Consider the following 23,260-nt stretch of genomic DNA (forward strand, 5'->3'; position numbering starts at 1 on the left):
CATCGAAGAGAGGGAGAGGGGAAAAAGTCATCCCCGATCTTTCGAATTGCTTCGCTTCCTACAAGCCGCCGCATTAATATGTCGCCATTTGATGTTGTGGACTTTGCAGTACACATAGCTCAATTACACTAGAAGGAACTTTTCCGTGCCGTTTGTGTTCAGCACGGTGCAGTACCGAGAGAGAGAGAGAGAGAGAGAGAGCGAAAGAGCTGTTTGCTCCCGGTGCGATCGCGAACGTGATCATCATTTTTTGCCCCCCCGGCACTTTCGGGCAAGCGCCAATGTGGAGCAAGCGAAACAGTACGGAGAGCTGGAGAGCTTTTTGCCGCGTACAACCGATCCGTTATGAACGTGCGTTTTCCCTCCAGTCGGACCATTTTCTCATGCGTTCGATGTGGCACGCTCCGTACCGGCACCGGGGAGATTGGAGGGTTTGCTTTCAGTTCCCAAACGCTCTTTGACGCTAGCGGACGCCACATTCATCATCGCAATCTGTGTGTGCGCGGTTGCCCCGTTCCGCGCACGGTGTTCTCGTTGCGGAAAAGCTTCGCTCGCGTGGTGGTAAAGCTGGTTCGGAACTGGTTTACTTTTTTTTTGTTGTTGTTGTGTGTGTTATGTTTTGCTTTGTGCGTTGAAGAAGCCATTTTACCGCTTCATGGAAAGGAACGAAAAAGTGTGCCAAAAAGTGGCGCTTTCGAGGCAGAAAATTTCGGTAGCAAATGTTTTTGGAGTGGAATATGGTGCGGCCGCGCGGGTGCTTTTAAAAAGCACCACCCGTCAACCAGCCAGTCGGTGTGTGTTTGGTCAATACAAATTGCCCCCCCCTCCCGTAATCGAACGGAAGAAGTAACGGAAAATATGTATATATTTAGGTGAAGAATTGTCGTGATTGGGGCAAATAGGTTCCAATTTTCCCTCAGAGGGAGTGCCCCAATCGAATGTCAATAATTATGAATATCAAATTTGGGAAAAGCGTTTTTGACGGTTACGTGACACCACCACCGGGATCCGAGAGTGCGTGAACCAATCGTTAAAGTGATTTTATTTTTATAACTTCCCCCCTCGCCCTCCCCCCGAAGGCGGGAGGTCCGAGGTCAGTAGAGCATGAATATGCCGTGATGTGTCCGTGATGAATAAAACACTACAGAAATGAAATCAATACGATGAAGAAGCTAAGGTGGATGTTGTTGATACGTGCAGGTATGTGGAACCCTCCCCCGGGGGCTCCATTTTTAACATCAGCCTAATGACATTCTCTTCACACACACGCACACACTTGTTACAGTTGACCTAGTGAAGTGGCCACACGATTTCCGCTGAGCCCCATTATCTAGCAGACACAGGAGGCTGCTCAAAACAACGCTCCCGTTTTTGCTTCTTGTGGCAGAGGCTCACTTACAGCACTCGATCGAAACCCGTTACACGAAAGCCTCAAGAAAATAGACGAATAAATAGACAAGACGGTGAAGAAATTCCCTTCCCAAAGAAAAAGAACAACACCGACCACATGATGGAACTGAACAATTGTAAAGCAATAGAGATGTAACTCCGCGTTTATCGAGTGGAGTTTGTGGTACCTGTCGGTGGATGGAAGATGGATGTGATGGACTTTGACGTTTGATAAAGTTCATTAAACGCCTAGTTACAGGCCGTGTAGCCTGAAGATTACGTCGTCGATCGCGTTCGCGTGGCGTGTGATTGTCTCGAACGTAAAAACCACACTTCAAGCTTCGCCGGAGTTCGTTATTCGCGAGTGTGCCTCACTGCTTCAAACTGCCACCGGTTGATGCTTTGTTTGCTACCTTCAAAAGGTCTTTGCAATGCCCGATCACTTACGGTTGGGGTGTAGCAAACCAGTGTTAAATTGTAGCGCTAAAAAAAAAGAAAAGACCAGCGTTAGCGGAGGGGCGTGCGAGCAACGAGCGAAAGAATCGCTGTCGGACATGATGTTTGGTGCAGCTATTACGCGGCACACACAGCACGATTATTTCACCATTACGCACCGTTTCGTACAGTTTCAGATCTCCCTTTTCATTTAGGGAATCTACCCGCCGGTGTACACACGATGATTTACCGCACCGAGTGCAGACGGGGCTTGGTTTAGCGCCAATTTCTGAACAGTGAAGTGAAGTCTAGCATTGAATTGAGAGACGTTGAATGGGTGAATCCGGTGAACAAGCGCAGCCGTCGGCAGCTAGCGGGCACCAGCACCAGCAGCAGGAACTGACCAGCAAGATGCGCGTCGGCGAGGACGATCTGCCGAGCCTCGAGTACATCGAGGATCCGTACATACCGAAGCTGGATCCGAACTGCTTTACGCCCTCGCTGGACGAGGTGTACGACATCGACGAAGACGACGGACTGATCGGACACGAGGAGCAACACTGGTCCGACGAAACGGAACGCTATCTCCGCTCGCTAACGCTCGACCAAATCCTTGGAGTTCCCTCCGACGATGAGGATATCGATCCAACAGCGGAAGTCGAGCTGCAGACGGTGGAGACGGAGTTCAATCCACCACTGTCCTCGGACGAAGGTGATACAAGCGAGCAGCCGTCCGTCGGCAGATCACCCGCCCGCGATCCTAGCGAGCGGTTGGGCGTTGGCATTTGTTTCGAACCGGTCGGCAAAGATGATACGCCACCCAGCCCGTTGCGGTCGGGCAGTGGCGGTGTGGTGCGCAACATGCTGGCCAGCAGATTGCTGCTCGGCAGCGGTGCCACCAACCGGCGGATCCGGGCACTTTTCAATCGGCGCAAAATTCGGGACGTACGCGTCACGTTCATCGACTTCTCGAAGCCATATCTGGCCCGTATCTCGAGCGGTGATAACTACAAAAGCTTCCTCAACATTGGGAGTGCACCAGGTAAGGCTGGAGGGATGGTGTGAGACTGTGGGACCGGTTGCATAAAATAGGTCCCTGCAGGAAGGCGACGCCGCAAGAACGTTGTGTGTTGAGCCCACGACGGTGAAACCTTTCAAGGGTGGAAACTTTTGCTGTCGACAACGTGGAGTACATCAACGATCGCGTCATACATCAAAATTGCGCTGGGGGGGGAGGGTGGTGTACGTTGTATTGCGTATAGGTTAGCTAATGGCGGAACTCATTCTTGTTGTCCATTAATTTATGTTACTGTGAGGTGCTTTTGCATCATTATAGAGCGATCATTGCGTGCTCTCAAAAGCTTAATGTATTGAACGACTTAGTTTTGAGGTATTGTGGTAATTTGTGGTATTTTTGTCGTTCTTATCTCTTATGGTTCGTTTTTATGTCACTTATTAGGCGAATAATCATGTCCTTGGAATTTGTAATTCATCGACAAGAAAAGGTTAGAATGTGTTCCATTAAACACAAACAGACACACACACACACACAGCTAGTGTAAAAGTGGTAGTAACAATGTTGGAGTTCCTGATGTAAGCATGCGTGACATATTTATTCCCTTATCATAAACGAACTCATAAATTTATTGTACTCTTCTTGTTGTGGTAGAATGAAATAGGGCATGACGCAAACAGACACGATCCGAATAACCTGCTCGACATTTTTATAGACGATCGCGTCACAATCACGTCGTCTACAGTTTCATGCACGTGTCATTAGCCACCTAGTGGTCGGAAATGGCTTTCTTTGGGGCCTCCCTCCCCTCCACATCCACATTACAGCTGGATCAGCAAGCGACAAACAAAAAAGGAAAAGCTAATCGCTTTTGCTAGTGCGCCGGTCATAAACACCAGCTCCTCCGGGTAGTTAGCGCGAAAAGGCAATGCAGCCAATGCCTCGCTGCAAATTTGGTTACGACGTGAAACAGATTCCTGGTACACAAAATGTACCAATAGGAAATCGCCCGAACTCGCTGTAGTATGGCGATGTGAATGCAATTCCTTCGGCCGATTAAGAGTTCTTTCACTTCTCTCTCAAGGCCATTGAGTTTTGCCAAGCTGTTGCGTGTGTAGTTTGCGTGGCGTGGATTTATGTAAATATAAAAAAAAACAATGCCAATGGGAAACAAAATGATCTTCATTTGTGCGTTTCTGTAATATTGTCTATACGAATTGACCTGTACCATAAACATTATTCTATTAACTTTTGTATCAAAAACTCATTATTAAGTATAAGAGCTCTTCTTTCCTATTACAAGGTGATACAGTGTTATATGTATAATTATTATTTCCAACAGTTACGAAAACCTTGCTGAAGTTACACATTTAAAGTAACAAAACTTTGTGGGCTTTTGCACGCTTTCTCCAAAGCCCCACAAGGCACAAATAGGTGCGAAGCTCAGATTTTAATGAAGCAATTAAACAAAAACACATTGGAAAGACGAAAGGAAAAGAATATAAAAAAGGGCAGAAGTTTGGTGAAACTTCACTGCAAGGGAACAACTTCAAGTACGGTGACAATGTGCAAAAATGGAATGGTGAAAGAGCCTTTTCAACGCGTCACGGTTAAACAATTTTTCTGTGGCTTCTCTTCACTGCGAAATAATGCTAAACAGTGTAAAGCTGAAAGAAGTTTACACGTGCTGAATATACTGGATTGGACATTTGTTCACGGACATTTGTTAGGCGGCCCCGTGGTGTATTGGTAGCCGCGATGGTCTTCACACGACAGGACCGGTTCAAAATCCCATCTGCAGCAATTCCCCGTAGTAAGGAAGTGACTATCCGGCTACTAGGTAAAATAAGTCCAGTTTGCCAGAAATGGCAGGCATGATCTATAGAAGATCGTTACGCCAAGAAGAACAAGAAGAAGACATTTATTTTAGATATGAAATATTCAAAGATATATATAAATGCTCGTTTTGTAAATCTATGTTTCTATGTTATCTATGAACTATGTTTCTTCAGAAATAATGGCATTATTTACCAATTAATAAATAATATTGCAACACATCCAACACATGTTCAAAGCAATCTAATTTGGGGTTTGTTTTTTTTCTTCTTCCCATTACAGACAATTCTGGCAAATTGTCCGATGCATCTCCGGTTGGATCGATCAGCTCTGCCGAAATAGCGAACGAATTTTCCGGCCTATCAGCAGAGGAGCAAACAGCGCAGCGCGAAGAATGGAGTCAGGTAGGTGGTGGCAGTCTTCTGTCGATAATCCTTTAAAAATAAGATCACTATCGCCGCGATCCATGGCTTTACGTTAAGAGGAACTACCTCAAAATAACGATAATAATTTTCCTTTTTTTTTTGCTTCCACCGAAAAGGAACTGGCCCGTGTTGAAGAGGAGATAACAACATTGCGGACGGTGCTACAGTCAAAAATGCGCCATGCCAGCGAGCTGAAACGCAAGCTTGGAATAACCGTGTGGAAGGAGATCACGGACGACGTTAGCCAAGGATTTAAGAACGTCAAAGAAAGCAACGTGTAAGTAATTGCTGTGCTACGGTAGAACAGCGAACGATAACGTGAATTACGAACCTGAATCGAAGGGAAGACTTATATTTGGCACTTAATCTTGACATTTCTAAACACTGCATGTCTTGCTAGTGTTATTTACACTCCAATTATAATCACGTTTATTTCGCAACCGAAAAATTTTCTTATCGATATTAGGATATTCTTTGTTAAAAGTACAACTGTTTTTATGTTGCCGATACTGTTTTGTTCTGTTTATCGTTTATTTCAACGGTATTTTTTTGTTGTTGTTCTTTGTTTGCATTTAAGTTATCAAAGCGTCGAAACGAAGGTGGGAGAAATAACGAACGTGGTTACAAGTGCGCCGATGTAAGTAAAGCCAAACTCTACACTCTGTACGTATACAGCGCTGTGTGGTCCCAAATTTTCCCTACGCAAAATAATATGTGTATTTTACGCACTAACAAACAGTCCGTACAGTCCGCTAACAAACACCCGTTCGCCTCGATGTTGCTACCAATGTTTGGGTAGTTTATGTAAACGTTTAAAGACAGTTGGTTTAAATTAAATGTTATTTAGTTTTGTTCCTCGTTTTTTCGCCTGTCGTTTATTATTGCAAATGCTAAAGATCTTCTTGATAATTTTAAAACAGAAATCACCATTCATTCATTGAAATTTGACTGAAGTATAAGTACACGTGTAGCTTAAATTGTGTGGTCAATAAGCTTCCATTTTTCTCTCTTTCGCTTGCATGTAAAAAATAGGATATCGAGAGGGTAAGTTACTGTTTCGTACTTACACTAATATGCCTGTTTTCTTTACTAGTTCACTAACCACTGCTAAGTTAAATCTGTTAATCTTGCACTGTTTTGTTAGCTGTTGCACACATAGTTAGCAAAGTAAAACCTAGTGAAAATAGTTTAAAGTGATCTTTCTTTTGTTCGGTGAAGCATCTAACTGATAAATGTTTGCCTTATTTCCTTTTGCATCGACACGCCAGCTATCAAAAGACGGAAAGTGCGCTCAAAACGACAGCCGGTAAGACAACATCTGTGATCGGTGGCATTGCGGGTAAGATGACCCAAAAGTTGACGGAGATGAAGCAGTCCGATTCATTCCGGTCGTTTGAGGAACGTGTCGGATCGGCGTACGAAAATGTTCGGGTAGGTAGCTGTAAAACGATCGCGCAAAGAAAGAGGTTTCTTTGTACTAAAAACCAAACGCCAACTACTCCTGCTACCCCCTTTGCAGTCGAAGGTTTCATCGCGCTCCAGCTCGGTGCAGAGCTTGTCTGATATTCAGAATGACGAACGTCGCAGTTCCGTGACAACGCCAACCGCCATCCCAGAGGAGAAGCCCATCCCGTAAAAGTTTGCATGGCATACAGCGGCGAAGATGATGTGTATGTGTTGGCTTCTTGCAGAACGATCAACGGCAGAAAGGAGGATCATCGTCCATCCAACAAACAGAGCTCTTTCCCGGGGTAGAAGACTAAGCTGTTGTGTATCCTTAGGAACGGATTGTTTTTTTGTATTACTTCTCTTTCATACGGCTTCAGCACGGTTCAATCGACCATTGCGCAATGAACAATTTAAGAATCTTAGAAGGAAAGAAGGAAAAGATACGGTGAACCCGAAACTGCTGGAAGTTTTTTTTTATGCAAAAGTCGATACATCAGCTCGTTTTGCAAAAAAAGTTATCATATTTAATGCTTAAGTCACACTTTGGGGTACTGTTATTGGACAACAGGAACACAACTGCAAAAAGGAATGAAATGAACACATATGCTAAAAAGCGGCATTTTGTTAACAACACACACACACACACATAGATTCTTGTATCGCACTGTAATGATAATCAGGAATGGATGCAAAAACAACATCTTGCGCCGCGGTTAACAGATAACTAATAATAAATAGCAAAAGTCGCACTCTCTTTATTACACAAAGCGAACCTAAGTAAGTGTTGTTTGGCTACTAAGGCTCAAGTAAATGTTGTGTGTGTGTGCGTTTGGTTTTTGTCGGATATACAAGCTTTCAAAAATGGTACATAATTATTTGCCGCCTCAAGAAAAAATGCGCCCTCCCTCAGCCAGTCGTATACTACAGGTGCTATCTATCTATAGAAAGAATAAATATTCCTACAAGTTTACAAATTGCCACGTACATGCCGACTTTATTTAACATTTTCTTTTCTTTGCACGATAGAAGAATTATCGATCGATGTAGCATCTATAACACTAAAAAAATGATATTCCTGATAGTTGTGTTGGGCGGTGATGTTAGCTAGGAAATGTGTACTACTTCTTGACACGGAAAGGACAGTAATGCAGGGAGACGCCGCAAACCGTGTACTCTAATAGACAAACTCTAAATGGTGCCTAAATTCATAGTAACATATACCCAAACCGAGTTAAGTGTTTTTTTTTTTTCATTTGCCCAAGTACAACCGTGTAGTAGGTACTCTCGTGTAGTGCAAGGTTCATTACCATTACAGCATAGAGGTACGCATTCATATAGATTCTCGTACGTTTAGCCACAGACACACTTTTTATGAATCACAAACGAACGGGCCGCATACAAACTAGACCGCAGCATGATTTTGGTAGCAATGTCGCTGTGTTTCCCGCGGCCAGAGAATAGCATATTTCCGCCAGAAATCGGACGCAAAGAAGAGTATTTATAGACCCTGCCCTCCCCTTCGTTCGTACTTATTAAACTTTGAGCAAATTATAACATACTTTTAAGTCCAAATAAAGACCGTGAGTGTATATCTACAGCCTTTCACAAAAACAGTCCTCATTTTGGTGTATAAATCGATGAATGAATGGTCAAGGACGCTCAGGTTTTTGTCTCTGCTTCAAACACACTCCTCTGACACTGAACCTAATATGTGGTAACCTTCCTTCAGCGTAACGAATATTATGATCTTTGGGTAGTTAACGTGACCATGCAAGGTGTTACGGAAGATAGGTGTAATTTTGATAGGTTCCTTTTTGTCAAATGTGGATGAGCTACGGAAAATAAAGAGCATTTAAAAACAAAACACTTCTCGTTGGTACTTGGTGATATTCATACGATCATCTACTAGTCTGATCATTCTCGCTCCAGTCGGTTTTAAATACCGTGTTTTGCATGATCCCTTGAGAAAATATAGACACGCGAGACTTTAACGATTAGATGGACGATCTCAACCCCTCCGTAGACAAAGGATCTTATTTCCTACAAGCCTTAGCCGTGATCCAAAGGCTTGCCGCCTGGTAAACTGAGAATCAGTCGACGGAGACGCTCTCGATCTCGGACAACAACCTGGGCTACAATTCAGACACGAAAAAGATTGGTGACCAGGCAATGTCCATGCGACGTGCTCAACTGTGACAGGGTTATTGGCTCGGCTCGAATCCATCTAAGGTTACTCTCCATGTCCATGTCTCAGAAGCGTATGTAGGTATTCGTACAAGGATGTCTATGTTATCAGCATACAATCTTGGATGATCAAATCTAGCGAGATCTTGCGACGTAACAGGCATACCAACCTTTTTATCCCAGACCCAAAAGTCATTGAGGAAGCTTTTCAACTTGCCATCACTTCATATCAGTGATTGGTCTTTGCCATTCTTACAATTCTGGAAGTTTGTCTCAAATTCTAAATGATCTCATTGCGAAAATGCCTTTGCGTGCTTAACGTGCTTTTACAAAAATATTTCGGATAATTCTTTCGGTATATCGACGCGCTAAAAATAAACAGTGAAGCAAAATGTTGTTCAACCGCATTCATCATAACTATATATTCCATGTAGAGCATATTGGATTCTTTACAATTTCGAATTATGAGATAACGTTCCGTGGGTACACTGTAACGATAGGATACTTGTTTTGTTTGCGTTTAAGAAGTTTGGGGGGAAGATGGTGGGGACTATAGTGTACTTTACTGTACCGGCCACGCGCGAACTACATGTATAGGGAGGAGAGGGTTCATAACAAGTATTGCGAGACCCGAAACACTACGGGGGATAAACACAAAATAAAACAGAAAAAAGCAACGATAAAGCAACAAAAGAATCGTTTGTGCGGTAAGTGAAGTAGTGCTATAAGAGCGTAACAATGTCTTTATCGAACCACTTCATCCGGTATTATAAACCCAACGTAACGCTCCGGTTCTATCGATCGCACTAATGAAGCTTCCGGCGACGACCTAAGCAGAAAACGACCTAATGATCTTCCTGCACAATAATCGCTAGGGTTCTCCTCTTCGATAATATTGTCATGATTTTTTTTTTGTTTTCGATAGTAATTCATCTAATGATGGCATGGGAACAACAAGATACTACACCGATTGAAAGAGATTTGGAATGAGACGCGAAGAGGGTTCTGATCGCTGGTTGTATTTGGGTGATCAACCAGCCACTCAACGACCCAACTATTATCTACGCTGATTCGATTTTTTTTATACGGAGAAGGAACGCACACAAGCATAGCTGGCATGTTGCCAACAAATTGTATATTAAAATATTCCTTGCCCCTCAGTACCGGAGAAGGCAACACGGGGAAGAGATCCTACGATCGCAACGCGCTCGCGAAAAAAAAAATGGATACGACAGATACACATGCAAAAAAAAACAGATTTGCGGAGAACAAACGAAACCTGAAGGCAGCAAGGATGAGTTTTTCACCAACTCCGCACTGCTGTTCAGGCGAAAGAAGAACAGCGTTAAACAATTATGTACAGCTTCCACTAAAATGTCATATTAGACGGCGACGCGACATCGATAGATTCTAATGGCGTTTTGTGTTTGTTGTTAGCTGACTATTATTTCGATCCCTAGGTATCTGCTGTTTTTCTGTGTGCTCTTTCGGTGGCCTCCTACCAGCGCACTCACCTATACACTAGGATAATCGTTTGTTCACCGCATCTTATAGACGTGTGGCCCCCCTTACTTGGTGTATTGGAAGTTTTTATGCACCGTCGGCTTTATGTCGTACACAAGCGTGAGGATTTCGCTGAGCAGCGCTGCCTTATTGACCGAAATGGAACGATTCATCTCGACGATCTTGCTGGCCGTATCGGCATCGATCTTGGCCGCCACACCCTCGCGACTTCCCATGTGCTGTAAATAGGGGTGGAATGGACCGAATACGAGACACATGCATTAGCGTTCATCTAGCAACAGTGGCCACCATAAACATACCTTCGCCTCGAACTCTTTAAACTGCCTCTCGCGTTCCTGACGATATCGTTCGATCTCATCCTGTGCCTCTTCCTTCGCCTGTTTCAAGCGCCGTTGCTTTCCTACAATTAAGATACGTTGTTTTTGCTTGTTGAGTTAATTATTCAATGGGGAAATACACACAAATGCATCCCGTCTTGTTGGACGGTGGGCAAGGCCATAACGAGAGATGGGTGGTCGCACTATTGGCAATTCGCTTGTACTATCGATTTTTCGTGCTACGAGGGGACGAGAGCAAAACCAATACAAAAAAAAAACAGACTTACGTTTTCTTGCTTCGCCTACTTTTTCTGCTGCGCGCTTTTCGGCGGCCAACAATTGCTGAATTCCCTGCGTTTGGCTAGCCATTTTGTTCGATGCACAGCCGTCCGTGTGATGCGTACGAATCCAATGAGTAGAATATTAATTTGCACGGAATTCCACGCAATGGAACGATCAGCTTTTTTTTCTGCGACACACAAAATGACTTATCGTAGATAGCAAATGTCAAAACTTGGTGAAGCCCACAAACACAACCAGGTTAGCTCAGCAGGGTTACATGCCGCCATATTGTAGAGCACAAACAATCGAATTTATTAATTGAAATAGTAACACAAATTATTCATTTATTTTCCTTCTACTTAAGTGATAGTTTCAACATGGTTCCTTCGTACCAAGTCAAGCTGAAATTTTTCGGATAATTTATTTTAGGGCAATCGTTTCACACTCGCCCACCAAGCCTAGCTGTCAACTTCGTAGCCCATATGACGTTTCGAAATGAAGCTCGTGGTCCAACCTCTTCTTCACACTCAGCTAGGCGAAAAGATTGCATCTCAATTTATTGCGACGGTACGCTAGCGAGTTTTGTACATCTTTTCGCAATGAAATCTTGCCAGTGCAAAACTTGAATGAAAACTGGTTGAATACCCAATCAGTTGAACGGGGTTTTTTTTGGTTCCATTACCCAAATAATCACAGACAAAGTCCATGCGTGTGTGTGTTTTGGTCGCTTCGGTGGGATGGTGTGCGAGCGAGAAAAAAACATGGCGTCGGGTCGAACGAGGCGCACATTCTGATGTTGTTTTGTGCTCGATTCTCAAAGCATTAATTAGCTCGGTGCAATAGAAGCAACGCAGTGAAATAATACTCAACTATACAGTGAAATGTAATAAAATGAAGATGGAAGTTAGTGGTCGCTAACAGCTAAATAGTTATTCTGTGAGCTTGTGCAATGTGCATTCTCTGGCATCGTTTGGTCAATTTTGGGCGGGCACTTTGAGCGACCAACAACATACGGAGCATATGAACCAATGGTTAACATGTGCTGTGGAATTGTGTCGTTTTTAACTTACTTTACGCATCTTTTCTCGCAATTGCATTTAGTTTGTGAACGAGAGCGGGTCCGGGAAGGAAGAATGCTCTCAAGAACAGCCCGAGGGATTAAGTAATGTCAAGTTCAGTGTTCAAAGTGTACGACTCTTCTAGTCGCGATGGATTCGGAAGCGATGCCGGTGCAAGCGGTACTATTGGCGTCAAGGACAGTGGCTTAAGCAAAGTCCTGGTGCACGAAGAACTTAAACTCGATTCCAACCTGGTCATTGTGGTCAATAAGGATGGCTCGGTTTCTGTGGATCAGGCTACTCTCCAGAGTCTACTAGGTAATTGTTGTGCTTCGTGTTCAGTTGTAAGCTTAACCTTTATTTGTTGTTGTTTTTTCTTTAACTAATTCATTCTTCATTTCATTTTTTAGCTAACGAAACGAACGACACATCGGTCAGCGTGGTTCGCATTTCTTCACCAACGCCAAGCATCGAGGAGGAAATCGAAGAAGAGCAACGACTTCTGAAGGAAGAGAAGCAAAAATTAGACGCCGATGCCGATGCTGCCAGCTCCAATGAAGATTCAAACGAGGACAGTAATTCCGTTGCCGGCACCAGTTCCGCTACGTCCAGTGTCGCCGGCATAACGACGCGCCGAGGTCGTCCACCCGGTAAGAAAAGCACCGGTACGATGCTGCTGGAAGATGACGATGATCCGAAGCATGTAAGCCTGACGGTCGAGGCTTACTATCCTCCGAGCGAGGCGTCCAACTTTGCTGCTCAAGTTCTCAGCCTAACCGGGTACGAACATCCACTGCGCCGCGTTGCGGTGGACATCGAATATCTGAAGCAAATCGTATCGAACGATCATTGCTACACTCCGCTTTCATCACCAACGCAAAAGCTGCCCCCTAGAACGCTGTTGGACGATGTTGATTCTTCGGAGGAATCTACCACGAACAAGTCCAAATCGGATAGCACCTTCAACGTTGGAAAATTTGCCGATGTACGCAAAGGAATCAATGTGAAGGTAAACAAAACGGTTCCGCAAGCGGCATCCGGTGGTGCAGCTTCAATCGCATCAAACAAGCTGAGAAAACCGGCGACCAGTACCGGTGGTTTATCGTCGGAGCCGAAAAAGGTAGCCAAACCTGGTAAGCCTGTTGCGAAATCAGCTAGAGAAATTGACGATGAAGATGACGACGAAGATGACGATTTCGATTCGGATTACTCGGAAGAGGAGACTTCCTTCTCGGAGGACGATGACGAGATGGATGCCGATTTTAGCGTCACCGGACGTACGACGATCAAGAAACGAAAGCAACTGCTAAAAAACAAAGTGTCTCCGAAGACATCGCAACGAGCACCGTATAGAAAATCGGACACGAAAGATAACGCCGAGGCCTCGAACGCAAAGGAAACAGATAAGCATAAGCATGGTAAAGTGATCGTCAAATCTACCACACCAACTGTAGCAAAGACGTTACCCCAAAAGACCCTACTTGGAAAGGCGGAACAAATCGTCAAAATAACATCAGCGAAGAAGGACATTGTGAAGCTTCATTCGGGCTCATCCTCGTCCGGATCATCGACACCGACCGGTGTTACCAGCAGGCAACTGTTACCAGGCTCGATCGCTGGAAAATTACAAACCAAACCAGACTCAAGCCAACCGAAACAACCTTCAACATCCGCCGTTACGACGACACCAGCTGTATTGACTTCTAGTGTTGTGGTTCCTAAAAAGGAAAAGAAACCCAAGACCAACCCGCACGACGCCGCGCTGTTCAGCGATATGTCAGCACTCTTTTCCACCCCGGATATAATTAAGAAAGTAAATTCTGGCAAAACTCCAACGCCTACGATCACTTCGGTGGGCAATAACGTAAATACTGGGTCTCCATTGATCACCACTACTGGTCAACCTAGTTCCGTAAAAATGCAGGTTCTGACAAAGCCTACCGAACAGAAGCCACCAACAGCTTCGCCATTACAATCGCCCACAACTACTGCTCATCCACTGCCCAATACCGAGCAACGATTGGATCTAATCGATGCGTTCGTACAGGAAGATTTGCGTCAATCGGTACCTAGTCTGCCACTATCAAAGTCGAGCAGTTCCTCGCAAATACAGCATCAGCAGCCTATAGAAATACCAAACATCGTTAAAATGTTGGAACAAACATCGGCCGGGTCGATCGAAGCCACTGGCGCAATTCTAACTCCATTGCTCCCCGAAGCCAAACCGATTCAACCTGTGGTGGATCTCCTGCCCGACACCAGCATCCTTGAGGCACTGAACAGTAACGATGATGCGCTACCGGAAGAACTGCTGGAACATGTAGCAGAATTGGCGAAAAATAAGGAACTGCAAGAAATACTCGATAAGCAGGTGCTTGGTGTTATAGGTACGGAAGGATTACTAGCGCCTCCGGTTATTCCTATGGGAGGGGACAATGTAACGAACTTGTTGCCGGGACAATCGATGATACAGGAGGCTTCACCCATCGCTTTCCCGATGGTTCCGATGCAGAACATTACTACCGATGCGTCAATGGTATTGAATTCATCCGAACCGGTCCATCAACAACCCATCGGTACGGCAGACCAACCAGGACCTCGAAAGGATGCGATCCAAATTCGTCGTAGTGATGGGCGCTTGATTACGCTGCCACCAATAGAAGCACCTACAACACGCGCTTCGAAGCGGCGAGCCCTGGTTAGCGATCCCAGTACACCGATGACGACGGTACGCAAATCCATCGATCAGTCACCGGCCACTGTTGCGGGTGGTTCGGAAGCAATACCGTTTGTGGCAACACCGGAAACACCCAAACCCTCGAGACGTCCGTCTGTAAAGGTTGCAACCACACCAACCTCTTCACGACCTGTGACACCGGCCGGAATGATCGTCACAGATGGTTCGAACGATCAAGTCGATCAGCAGCATTCAGTAGATGAAGCATCGAAAGCTAAACGAATTAGCAAAGTTCGTCAGTCAGTCGATAATACTCGCGTAAAACGAGCCAGCTCAACGCACGTGGCAGTTGCAATCGAGTCGGTAGCGCAAGATGATGATTACGAATCAGACGAAAGCTGGAACTCGGAAGACGATCCGGATCGGTAAGAAAGGAGTAGCGTATAAAGTAGAACTTTAATTCTAAAAATGTTCCATCTTGCAGGCTTTGGTGTATATGTAGACAACCGCACAACAATCGCTTTATGATATGTTGCGATTCGTGTGAAGATTGGTTCCACGGCAAATGTGTCAACATAACGAAAGCGATGGGTCAACAGATGGAACAGGACGGCATCGAATGGACGTGCCCTAACTGTCTAAAGAAGAAACAAGATCGACAGGTAATTGTCTCCTCTATTGTTTCTGTGTTTAATTTCGTCATCTTATTGGTAACATTTTCTTGTTTTCTCTCTCTCTATCTCTTTAGCAACCAAAATTGATGGCATTTTGGGCAAAGGCCGGTGACACGGGAGCTACTGATCCGGGTGCGTCATCTCCGAAAGCTGTACAGCAGGGCACAACCGTGTCGTCGGAGGTGACGACCGAAGGCAATTGTGTCGTTTGCAGTAAACAAGCTAAGCCTAGCTCGATTTACTGTAGCGACGAGTGCATTCGTAAGCATGCTTCGAATACCGTCGCAAACTCTCTGCCCGCATCTAAAGTAGAAAAGTCGAAGGATCGTCCAAACGTAGCATCTGCATCCGTCTCAGTGGCGGCTGCTGCGGCTACTGATCTATCGAACGACACTCAGATGGTGAGAACTGTGTTTATATATCCCATTTAGCCAAAAGTCATTTACCATTGGTATTCGAAATTTCAGGTGATTGTTATGGAACGCAAAACTGGCCGTTGTTTAACAGGGAAAAATGCGCCATCGTTAGAAAACCTTAAAAGTTGGCTGCAAGCACATCCTACATTTGAAGTCGTTCCACCCACTTCCCCGCAGGGTACCATTATCCTTAAAAAGCAGGCAGCAATGCGAAAGCAGCAGCTGGAAAAGGAAGCTGCCGAAAAGAAAGCGGCGAATGTCGTCACTACATCGACCAGCGGAGTCAGTGGGCAATCGGGCAAAATTCAAACCCAGCTTAAATTTAACGAACAGCAAAAGATAGTCATATCGACTGCAACCCCACCAGCTGCCGCGACGACAGCTTCAAAATCACAAAATTCACCCAAAATTATTACCACAACCAGCAAGCAAATGGTGCATAAAGTTTCGCGGTCTGTTGCCACCTCGTTTTCCCACACTCTGCTTGTCAAGGGAGCTATTACACCTACGGCGAGAGGTGTATCTAGTCCGGCAAATCAACAGAAGATGAATGTGGGAATGGGCAACAGTAATCATGGCACACCGACGACGACACCCGCAGCGCCGGTATTATCTACGAGCATTAGCAAACAAAAAAAGCCAACTCAAAGTCCTGCACCGTCATCGTCTCTCTCGTCCGAACCATCGAAACAGTTCCGAAGTTCAAAATCATCCACCACAGCCGGTGGAGAAAACATTCGTGTGACTGTGAAAAAAACATTAAAGGTAAGTATGCTATTCATTTAGCATGTAAATTTAAAACACTTTAAATTTAAGAGATAAAAACTCTTCTTTGATAAAGTCTCTCTAGTAAGATTTAATTACTAATTACATACTTTGTTATGATTACATCACTATGTTTAATATCATAATTATAATAATCAATTATTAACATTTCTTTCACCAGGAACATCTGATGCAACGTACCGCGGAGATGCAAGAAGATAGCACATTTAACCGGCTCACTGAAGAAGAGATCGATCGTTTTGTAGAAGACACAGAGCATCAAATGTTTGTTCTCTTCAACAAGGACACCGGAATGAAGTATCGTGCCAAGTACAGATCGTTGGTGTTCAACATAAAGGATCGCAAGAATTTATCGCTGTTCCAGAAGATATCGGAAAAGCTGATAGAACCAAAGCAATTGGTAATTTTGCGCTAACAATATGTTCGTTCCTATTTCAAACCTTTTTTTTTCATTCCCTCGATCAGGTTCGTATGACTGCTGATGAGTTGGCGAGCCAGGAATTGGCACAATGGCGCGAAAAGGAAGCTAAACACCAGCTAGAAATGATAAAGAAATCGGAACTAGATTTGCTAGCCTGTGCGAAGAATTATGTGCTGAAGACGCACAAGGGTGAAGAGGTGATCGAAAGTAAAACGGACGATCGTGTCCAGCTGGATCCGTCCGCACCGGTTGAGGATGTGGTTCTGCTGCTAAACAATTCCGCCGTTAGCAGTACGAGCGAGCTGGACGATTCATCGACTGCCTTCCCGGACGGTTCGCATCGTTCGAAGGATTACGACTACGGTGTGTACGGGAAGTCGTACACGGGAATGTACGGCGGTAGTGGTTCGATCTCGAGCAGCAGTAGCGTAACGGCACTCGGTGGTGGAAAGCTGGACAGTCACGGTTCCGGTGGTGCTGGTTCATCATCTTCTTCATCGCGGAAAAAGGAATCTCGTCGTAGTAGTCGCAGCCGTAGCCGGGACCGAAAGCATGAGCGTGATCGTTCGCGTGACCGTAGCCGTTCGAAACACAAACGGAAGCGCAGCCGTGATCGCAGTCATGAAGGACATTCGAGCAGGGATCGTGATCGTGATAGGGATCGCGATCGTGACCGAGAGCGTGACCGGGAGCGTGAACGGGATCGTGATCGCCATCATAAAGGACGTGAGCGCAGTAAGGAACGTTCGAAACATGAAGCGAAGAGCTCACGGGAAAAAGAAACAGCCTCAAAAAGTTCATCTGACAAACGAAGAACTTCGACTGCCAGTCGGGGAACGGAAGCGATTGATCCAAACACTACTAAAGACGTGTCCGAATCGGAACGAAAGCTTGGTAAAACCAGTGAAGCGCAAAGTAAAGCAGCATCTGGTTCGTCTAAAAAGCGGGTAGAAGGTTCGAAAGAGGCGACAAAACTTCCAGTAACAGTAACAGAAAGTGATAAAGTGGTAGAAAGCAAGGATTCTAACAATCCAGAAACGGAGCACCTAAACGATGGAGCTGTGTTGGACAAAAAATCTTCGCTGGAAAAGAATGCCGATGATACGACAGTAGCTGTTGAGGACGCGAGTAAAGATTCGAAAACTGATCAGGACCAAGAGCCTTCCAGCACAGTAACGATTCCAACGCCGCCCCATTATCCGTTCGAAGGTCAATCGCTGGAAGATCCGAACGGTGGAGCTGTTGTCGATCAGGCAAAGGCAGAAGCTGAAAAGAACCATTGGACGGGCAGTGTGCATATGATTGATGTGGCGAGCATTGAAATGTCAATCCGCACCGTTAGCGGCGAAATTCACGACGTGGCAAAAGACTTCACGGAGGATCTGAACATTTGTGGCACCATTAAGCCCGAAATAGTGTGGGAATACATTGGGCAGATAAAGAAAAGTCCCAACAAGGAGGTTTGTTTGGTGCGGTTCCATTCGTCGGAAACGAGCGCTTACTACACGCTGTACAATCACTTGCACTCGCGCAAGCGGTACAGTGTGGTGAAATCACCGTCGGTTGCGATAAAGGATTTTTACATCTTTCCCTTACCGGCGGATCAGATGATACCGATGATTTTAAAGCCGCTCAGAGGCATCGGTATTATAGAAGGGGATAGTAAGCCGAACCTGCTACTGGGTATACTGGTGAAGATTAAGGGTGGCAAAAGGCCATCCTCCTCAACCGCAACGAATGCTTCTACCGCATCAAAGGTAAGTACTTCAATATGTTTGTGACCATAAAACAAATCTTATGTCCTTATTTTTCTTTTTACTTCGACATTTAAACAGACCGTACGACATCAATCGAGAGGTACAATTGGTGCCACAGGTGGAAAGCCTAGCGCTGGTTCAGCAACATCTAGTAAACCACCTTTAATGCAGCAAGTTATCACAAAATATGCTTCTAAAGAACCATCCAACGATACAAACATGCCACCCAAAGCGACTGGATCGGAAGCTAATTTAAGGCTCGATACGACAATGGGGCGTGCCGATACGAATGTTAGGGTAGAATCTGCTGAAATAAACACGCCCGACACGCCGGTAAACGATCCAATGGATATGGAAATCGATATGGATATTATTAAGGCACCGATCGCCGGAAAAGGTAAAGATACATTTCATAATATTTTCTATTTTCTGTTGCTAACATTGTCACTCATTTCCAGCTGTACCCATAGAAGGCAATAGCGCCGTTGGAACGAGTCGGGCACCGGAAATAAACTCTATGCTGATCGACGATGATGATGATGAACCGTACTCACCCGGTGGTGGTAGTGATGATAGTAACTTTGCAGATGTCACCGCTATCGTCGACACGTCCAAGGTGCCACGGGGCGGTGTCACCGAGCATGACGTTGACCCGGACGAAGAGCGAATGCGACTTGCAATGGATGAGTTGAATAGGAAAATAGCCGAACAAAAGAACGAGATCGTTGGACTGATCAGTATGGCGGATCTGAAGGAGGATGAAATCAATTCCGCACTGCCACCGTCGCTGATCAACGAAATACCAATACCGCCCAATTTATCGCAAATTCTGGCCAGTATTAAGGGTGGTGGTGGTACGGCAGGTGTTGCTGGTGTAGCAGATACCGTTGATGAAGGTTCTTTGGTGACACCGTCTGCCAGCGGAATGGGAGGCGCAACGAATGTGGAACCAATGTCGGTTATGAGTCGATCGTCGGAAGTGCCAGCTGACGACGACGAGGAGTATAATCCAACGACACCGGCTTTGTACGGTGCGTACAAAGCTGCTGCATCGATTCCATACTCCGCCGTACCGATCGCCAACAGTCAGGGTGATATTGATGAACGGATTATACCGCCTACGTTGCTTCCATCTACCGTGGCGACCCAAAATGTTGTGCCATCGGCGTTCGATCCGATGACTTCATTGACCGCTTCCGAAGCCGTGCTTGCCAACCTTGCGGCCTCAATGCCATCGGTTGCTAGTGTGACGCAACCGGCTAGCGGTTCCGGTGGCGAAAGTCGGTTAGCGAAGCTTTCGGAAGCAGAATTGCTCAGCATGGTGCCCGATGATGTAATTTTGCCCGATTCTTCGTCAAAGGATTCGTAAAACTAATTTTGTTGCTGCTTGTATGAACAAGCAAGCAAAACAAAAAATATTACATTAAAATACAAATCACATCCTACTATCACGGACTAATCGGTCGTGCAAGTAATGCATGTGAAAAAAATGGATTCAATATTCCGCGAAACCGCTGCGTAGAAACCCGTAATCCTATGTAAAGATCATTTAAAGTGATGCTTTAAATTCCACAGTACACATGATAGACCATTTCGTACATGCAAGATTTGGCCTACTCCTAGCACATAGCCATACGACTCCTTGTCATTCCTGCAAAGTTTGTTACCCTCATAACGAACTGTTCGCAATGTTTCGACGGTGGGCATTAAGGCAATAATAAGAAAATACTAATAGTCCGCGCGAATGCGTTTCAACGTTCCATTGCTGCATATTGCTGGCAGTGTTAAACATTTGTAACTTGTCACACAGATACACGTCATTGATTGCACAGTAGCTGTTCAAAACGACACCCGAATTGTCTTGGTAGATATGGAATTAATATATTGGAAAATTCTTTACACTGCTAATCCGGCAAATGTGTTCGGCTGTAAAAAAAATACGGATTTAATTGGTAAAAAAAAAAATAATTACAGTACGTTAATCTCTGTATAAAGACGCAGGTAAACATTACTGTACTAATTAGCTTAAGATCTGAAATCCCTATTTTCCAACGTTGTAATATATACTATGTGTACTAGCTGTTCGATTTTTTTAAATTGTAAAACACAAGTAACAAACGGTTGGAATTGTGATGTTGAAAACAAAGGAAACCCATTGAACCTGCATTTATGCTTTGGTGTATTATGTTTAAGCCCGGAGCAACAGTAACATAACGCGTACGAATTAGCTAAACTATTCTTCCGGATGGTGGACCCTTGCATAGTTCTTAACAATACGTGTGACCTACTCCTTGCATGACGATTAGAGAACTAAAATAATCTAGCACCAGTGTGGAGGCTTCCGTGTTTCGTTTATAATAGTCCAAGCAAATTGAAGAAATAAATATGATTAGTATCATAGAAGAAGTTTTTTTTTTAATGTACTGAAGGTCGTGAAAGAATTGCAGCTCCAACTCCGCAATTAGTAAAGTAAATACATTCCAATAGCAGCAGCTTCGTACAACAACAGAATTCCTTAAAAATAACCTCAAGGAACCTGGAATTCACTGAAGACATTGCGCCAGAGCGTGGAAGTAGCGCTATGTCAAAGACCTAACAATCAAGACTGACAGCATAACTAGTTGAATCTGCAAGGAGGTTCTTTCAGATGTCTAATATAGCGGAAATGGATCGGAAATTGACTGAGTGTGATGGTGACGATCTATAGGCCGAAGCGTATTCGACACCAAAAGCTGGACAACCTTGCCGAGATATAGACCTTCTTCACTTCTTCTTCTTCTTCTTCACCTTAACCACCAAACCACGGTCGAAGCTGGAATTAATAACTTAAATCCTTTCGGTAACCTCGTCTAAAGCTCACGAAAACCTCTTGGCCTCGTTGAATAGCACAGTGCTCAGAAAGATGTCTGATCTCGTATGTGCGGAAGTCCAAACTAAATGAGCTGCCAGTACAATAACAATCTCAACAATTGAACAAGCCTGGTTTTGGTGGTCTGTTGATATCATCAGACGATCTTACTCAGAAGTCTTGTAAAACCTTGGAAGTATGGTGAGTAAAACCTGAATTTACTGTATTGTAATGCCTCGGACATAAATGGGTCGGTTTCAAATAAGACAAGACTTGTTCTACTGTAGATATCTCTGATTTCATACAAGAATAGATCTTGACTTAGACCCAGATGGTTCTGCTGTCAGTGTTGCATAGATAAACATCGCTGATACAAGCATGGATTCGAAGCCTTTGGAAGAATACAAAAGTCTTTCCATACCGTACTTCTATTTGATAAGCCCACGGCATGCAGAACGATATCTTATCTGTCCATATATCTGAGGGATTTGGCTATACGGGGAAGCCCAATCCCTTGGGAGGAGAAGAGTAACATGCTTCAATGTATGGGCGACACTGTCTCTTCTGTCATGGCATCCTACGATACGTAAAACAATCAGGATCTTTAGGTCCTTTGATGAGTTACAAAGATGGAGGAGAGGCCTTGCTCTATCCACCTCCATTAGTAACGCAATCGAACGAAAGCCAAAAATAAAAACAAGCCCAAACCCAAATAAAGCCATGCATCAATGAATGTCTGACACGTGTCTGCCGAAAGGTATCAAACGATAAATTGAAAACAGTCAGGTATGGTCAGTTCTTTGAATTCGTTTTACTAAACATACGAAAGGACTCTATCGCACACTCTCATGGGATTTTTTCTTTGTGGGAGGTTTGTTTTATTGTAGACTTTAATAATTTTATTAAAATATGTTCTTAGTATATCGTCTATCTTTGCTTCTAACCGGTAGCTTATTTAAGGATGTTGTTTAGGGTGGGAAAGGATTATTAATTCTTGTTTCTTTCTTTCTGTTTTATCACTATGTTGACGCATATACCTCAGTATCCCCACGAGACCGCTTAAAGTCCCCGTCACATCGTTTGGGATTTTAGCGTTACCCCAAAACATTTGGCGCATTAAACTCTATCCAACGGCCTCCAAACGTGTCGCCGGGACGATACGGAGCTGTTAGATTGTGTGATGTATTCAACGTTACTGCATCAACCGGTTAAGCGATGTGTTGGCCGTTGGAAAGAGCCCCAAGCAGCAGCGTCAGCTTGTGAAGATTTGCTGGCGAACCTTGGGCGTGGGACGTGCGGGAGCTAAATGTTCACAGTGCATTAATTTTTCACAAGTAAAAGTGAAACTCATGCTCGCTGGTTCGACTTCTTGCTTCCGACTGCACGGTTCCACCGGGGCGGTTGGTAAAATGGAATTCTCCGATCAATTCACTGCGGCACACACAGTCAGTCAGAGTCAGCCAGTGGCTGTCCACTGTTGGAGGTGTTTGGCGTTGGGCTAAAATAAAGCAAATGGAAAAGTTTGGCAACATCTTGCTGCAATTAACCACTAAACTTTGGCCATCAATTAGCAGACGACAGGTTCATTCATGAGCTCTTCCAGTGTGTGCCAACTTCAAACGAGATCCTCGTGACATTAGCAACACGCATGTTCCGCAATTCGCACGTTCTCACTTGCGTGTGGTGAGGGGTTTTTTGCAGCTCACTTACCCGCACTCACTGTGTGTTCACCGGCAAACCGTGGCCGCGACTGTGTATAAAAGTGAA

The 23,260-nt window shown here is 44.7% G+C and overlaps 3 protein-coding genes across 3 annotated transcripts; 2 read left to right on the plus strand and 1 right to left on the minus strand.

Annotated features, from left to right (window-relative positions):
• Positions 1–2,157: 2,157 nt before the first annotated feature.
• On the plus strand, positions 2,158–6,736 carry LOC128712051 (uncharacterized). Its single transcript, XM_053806946.1, has 7 exons — positions 2,158–2,866; positions 4,958–5,079; positions 5,217–5,377; positions 5,678–5,737; positions 6,133–6,144; positions 6,369–6,531; positions 6,620–6,736. Exons 1-7 carry the CDS (start codon positions 2,158–2,160, stop codon positions 6,734–6,736), a joined length of 1,344 nt encoding a protein of 447 aa, XP_053662921.1.
• A 3,565-nt stretch (positions 6,737–10,301) lies between these two features.
• LOC128712053 (V-type proton ATPase subunit G-like) lies at positions 10,302–10,943 on the minus strand. The gene is made up of 3 exons (XM_053806947.1): positions 10,862–10,943; positions 10,557–10,657; positions 10,302–10,475 (listed from the first exon to the last, which is right to left on the minus strand). The coding sequence occupies exons 1-3, from the start codon at positions 10,941–10,943 to the stop codon at positions 10,302–10,304; spliced, it is 357 nt and encodes a 118-aa protein (XP_053662922.1).
• A 1,078-nt stretch (positions 10,944–12,021) lies between these two features.
• Positions 12,022–20,014, plus strand: LOC128712050 (uncharacterized). The gene is made up of 9 exons (XM_053806945.1): positions 12,022–12,232; positions 12,325–15,016; positions 15,076–15,253; positions 15,340–15,666; positions 15,733–16,446; positions 16,628–16,867; positions 16,933–18,645; positions 18,724–19,042; positions 19,104–20,014. The coding sequence occupies exons 1-9, from the start codon at positions 12,022–12,024 to the stop codon at positions 20,012–20,014; spliced, it is 7,305 nt and encodes a 2,434-aa protein (XP_053662920.1).
• Positions 20,015–23,260: the final 3,246 nt, after the last annotated feature.

Source organism: Anopheles marshallii, chromosome 3 (genome assembly GCF_943734725.1).
Source record: "Anopheles marshallii chromosome 3, idAnoMarsDA_429_01, whole genome shotgun sequence".
Taxonomy (NCBI): Eukaryota; Metazoa; Arthropoda; class Insecta; order Diptera; family Culicidae; genus Anopheles; species Anopheles marshallii.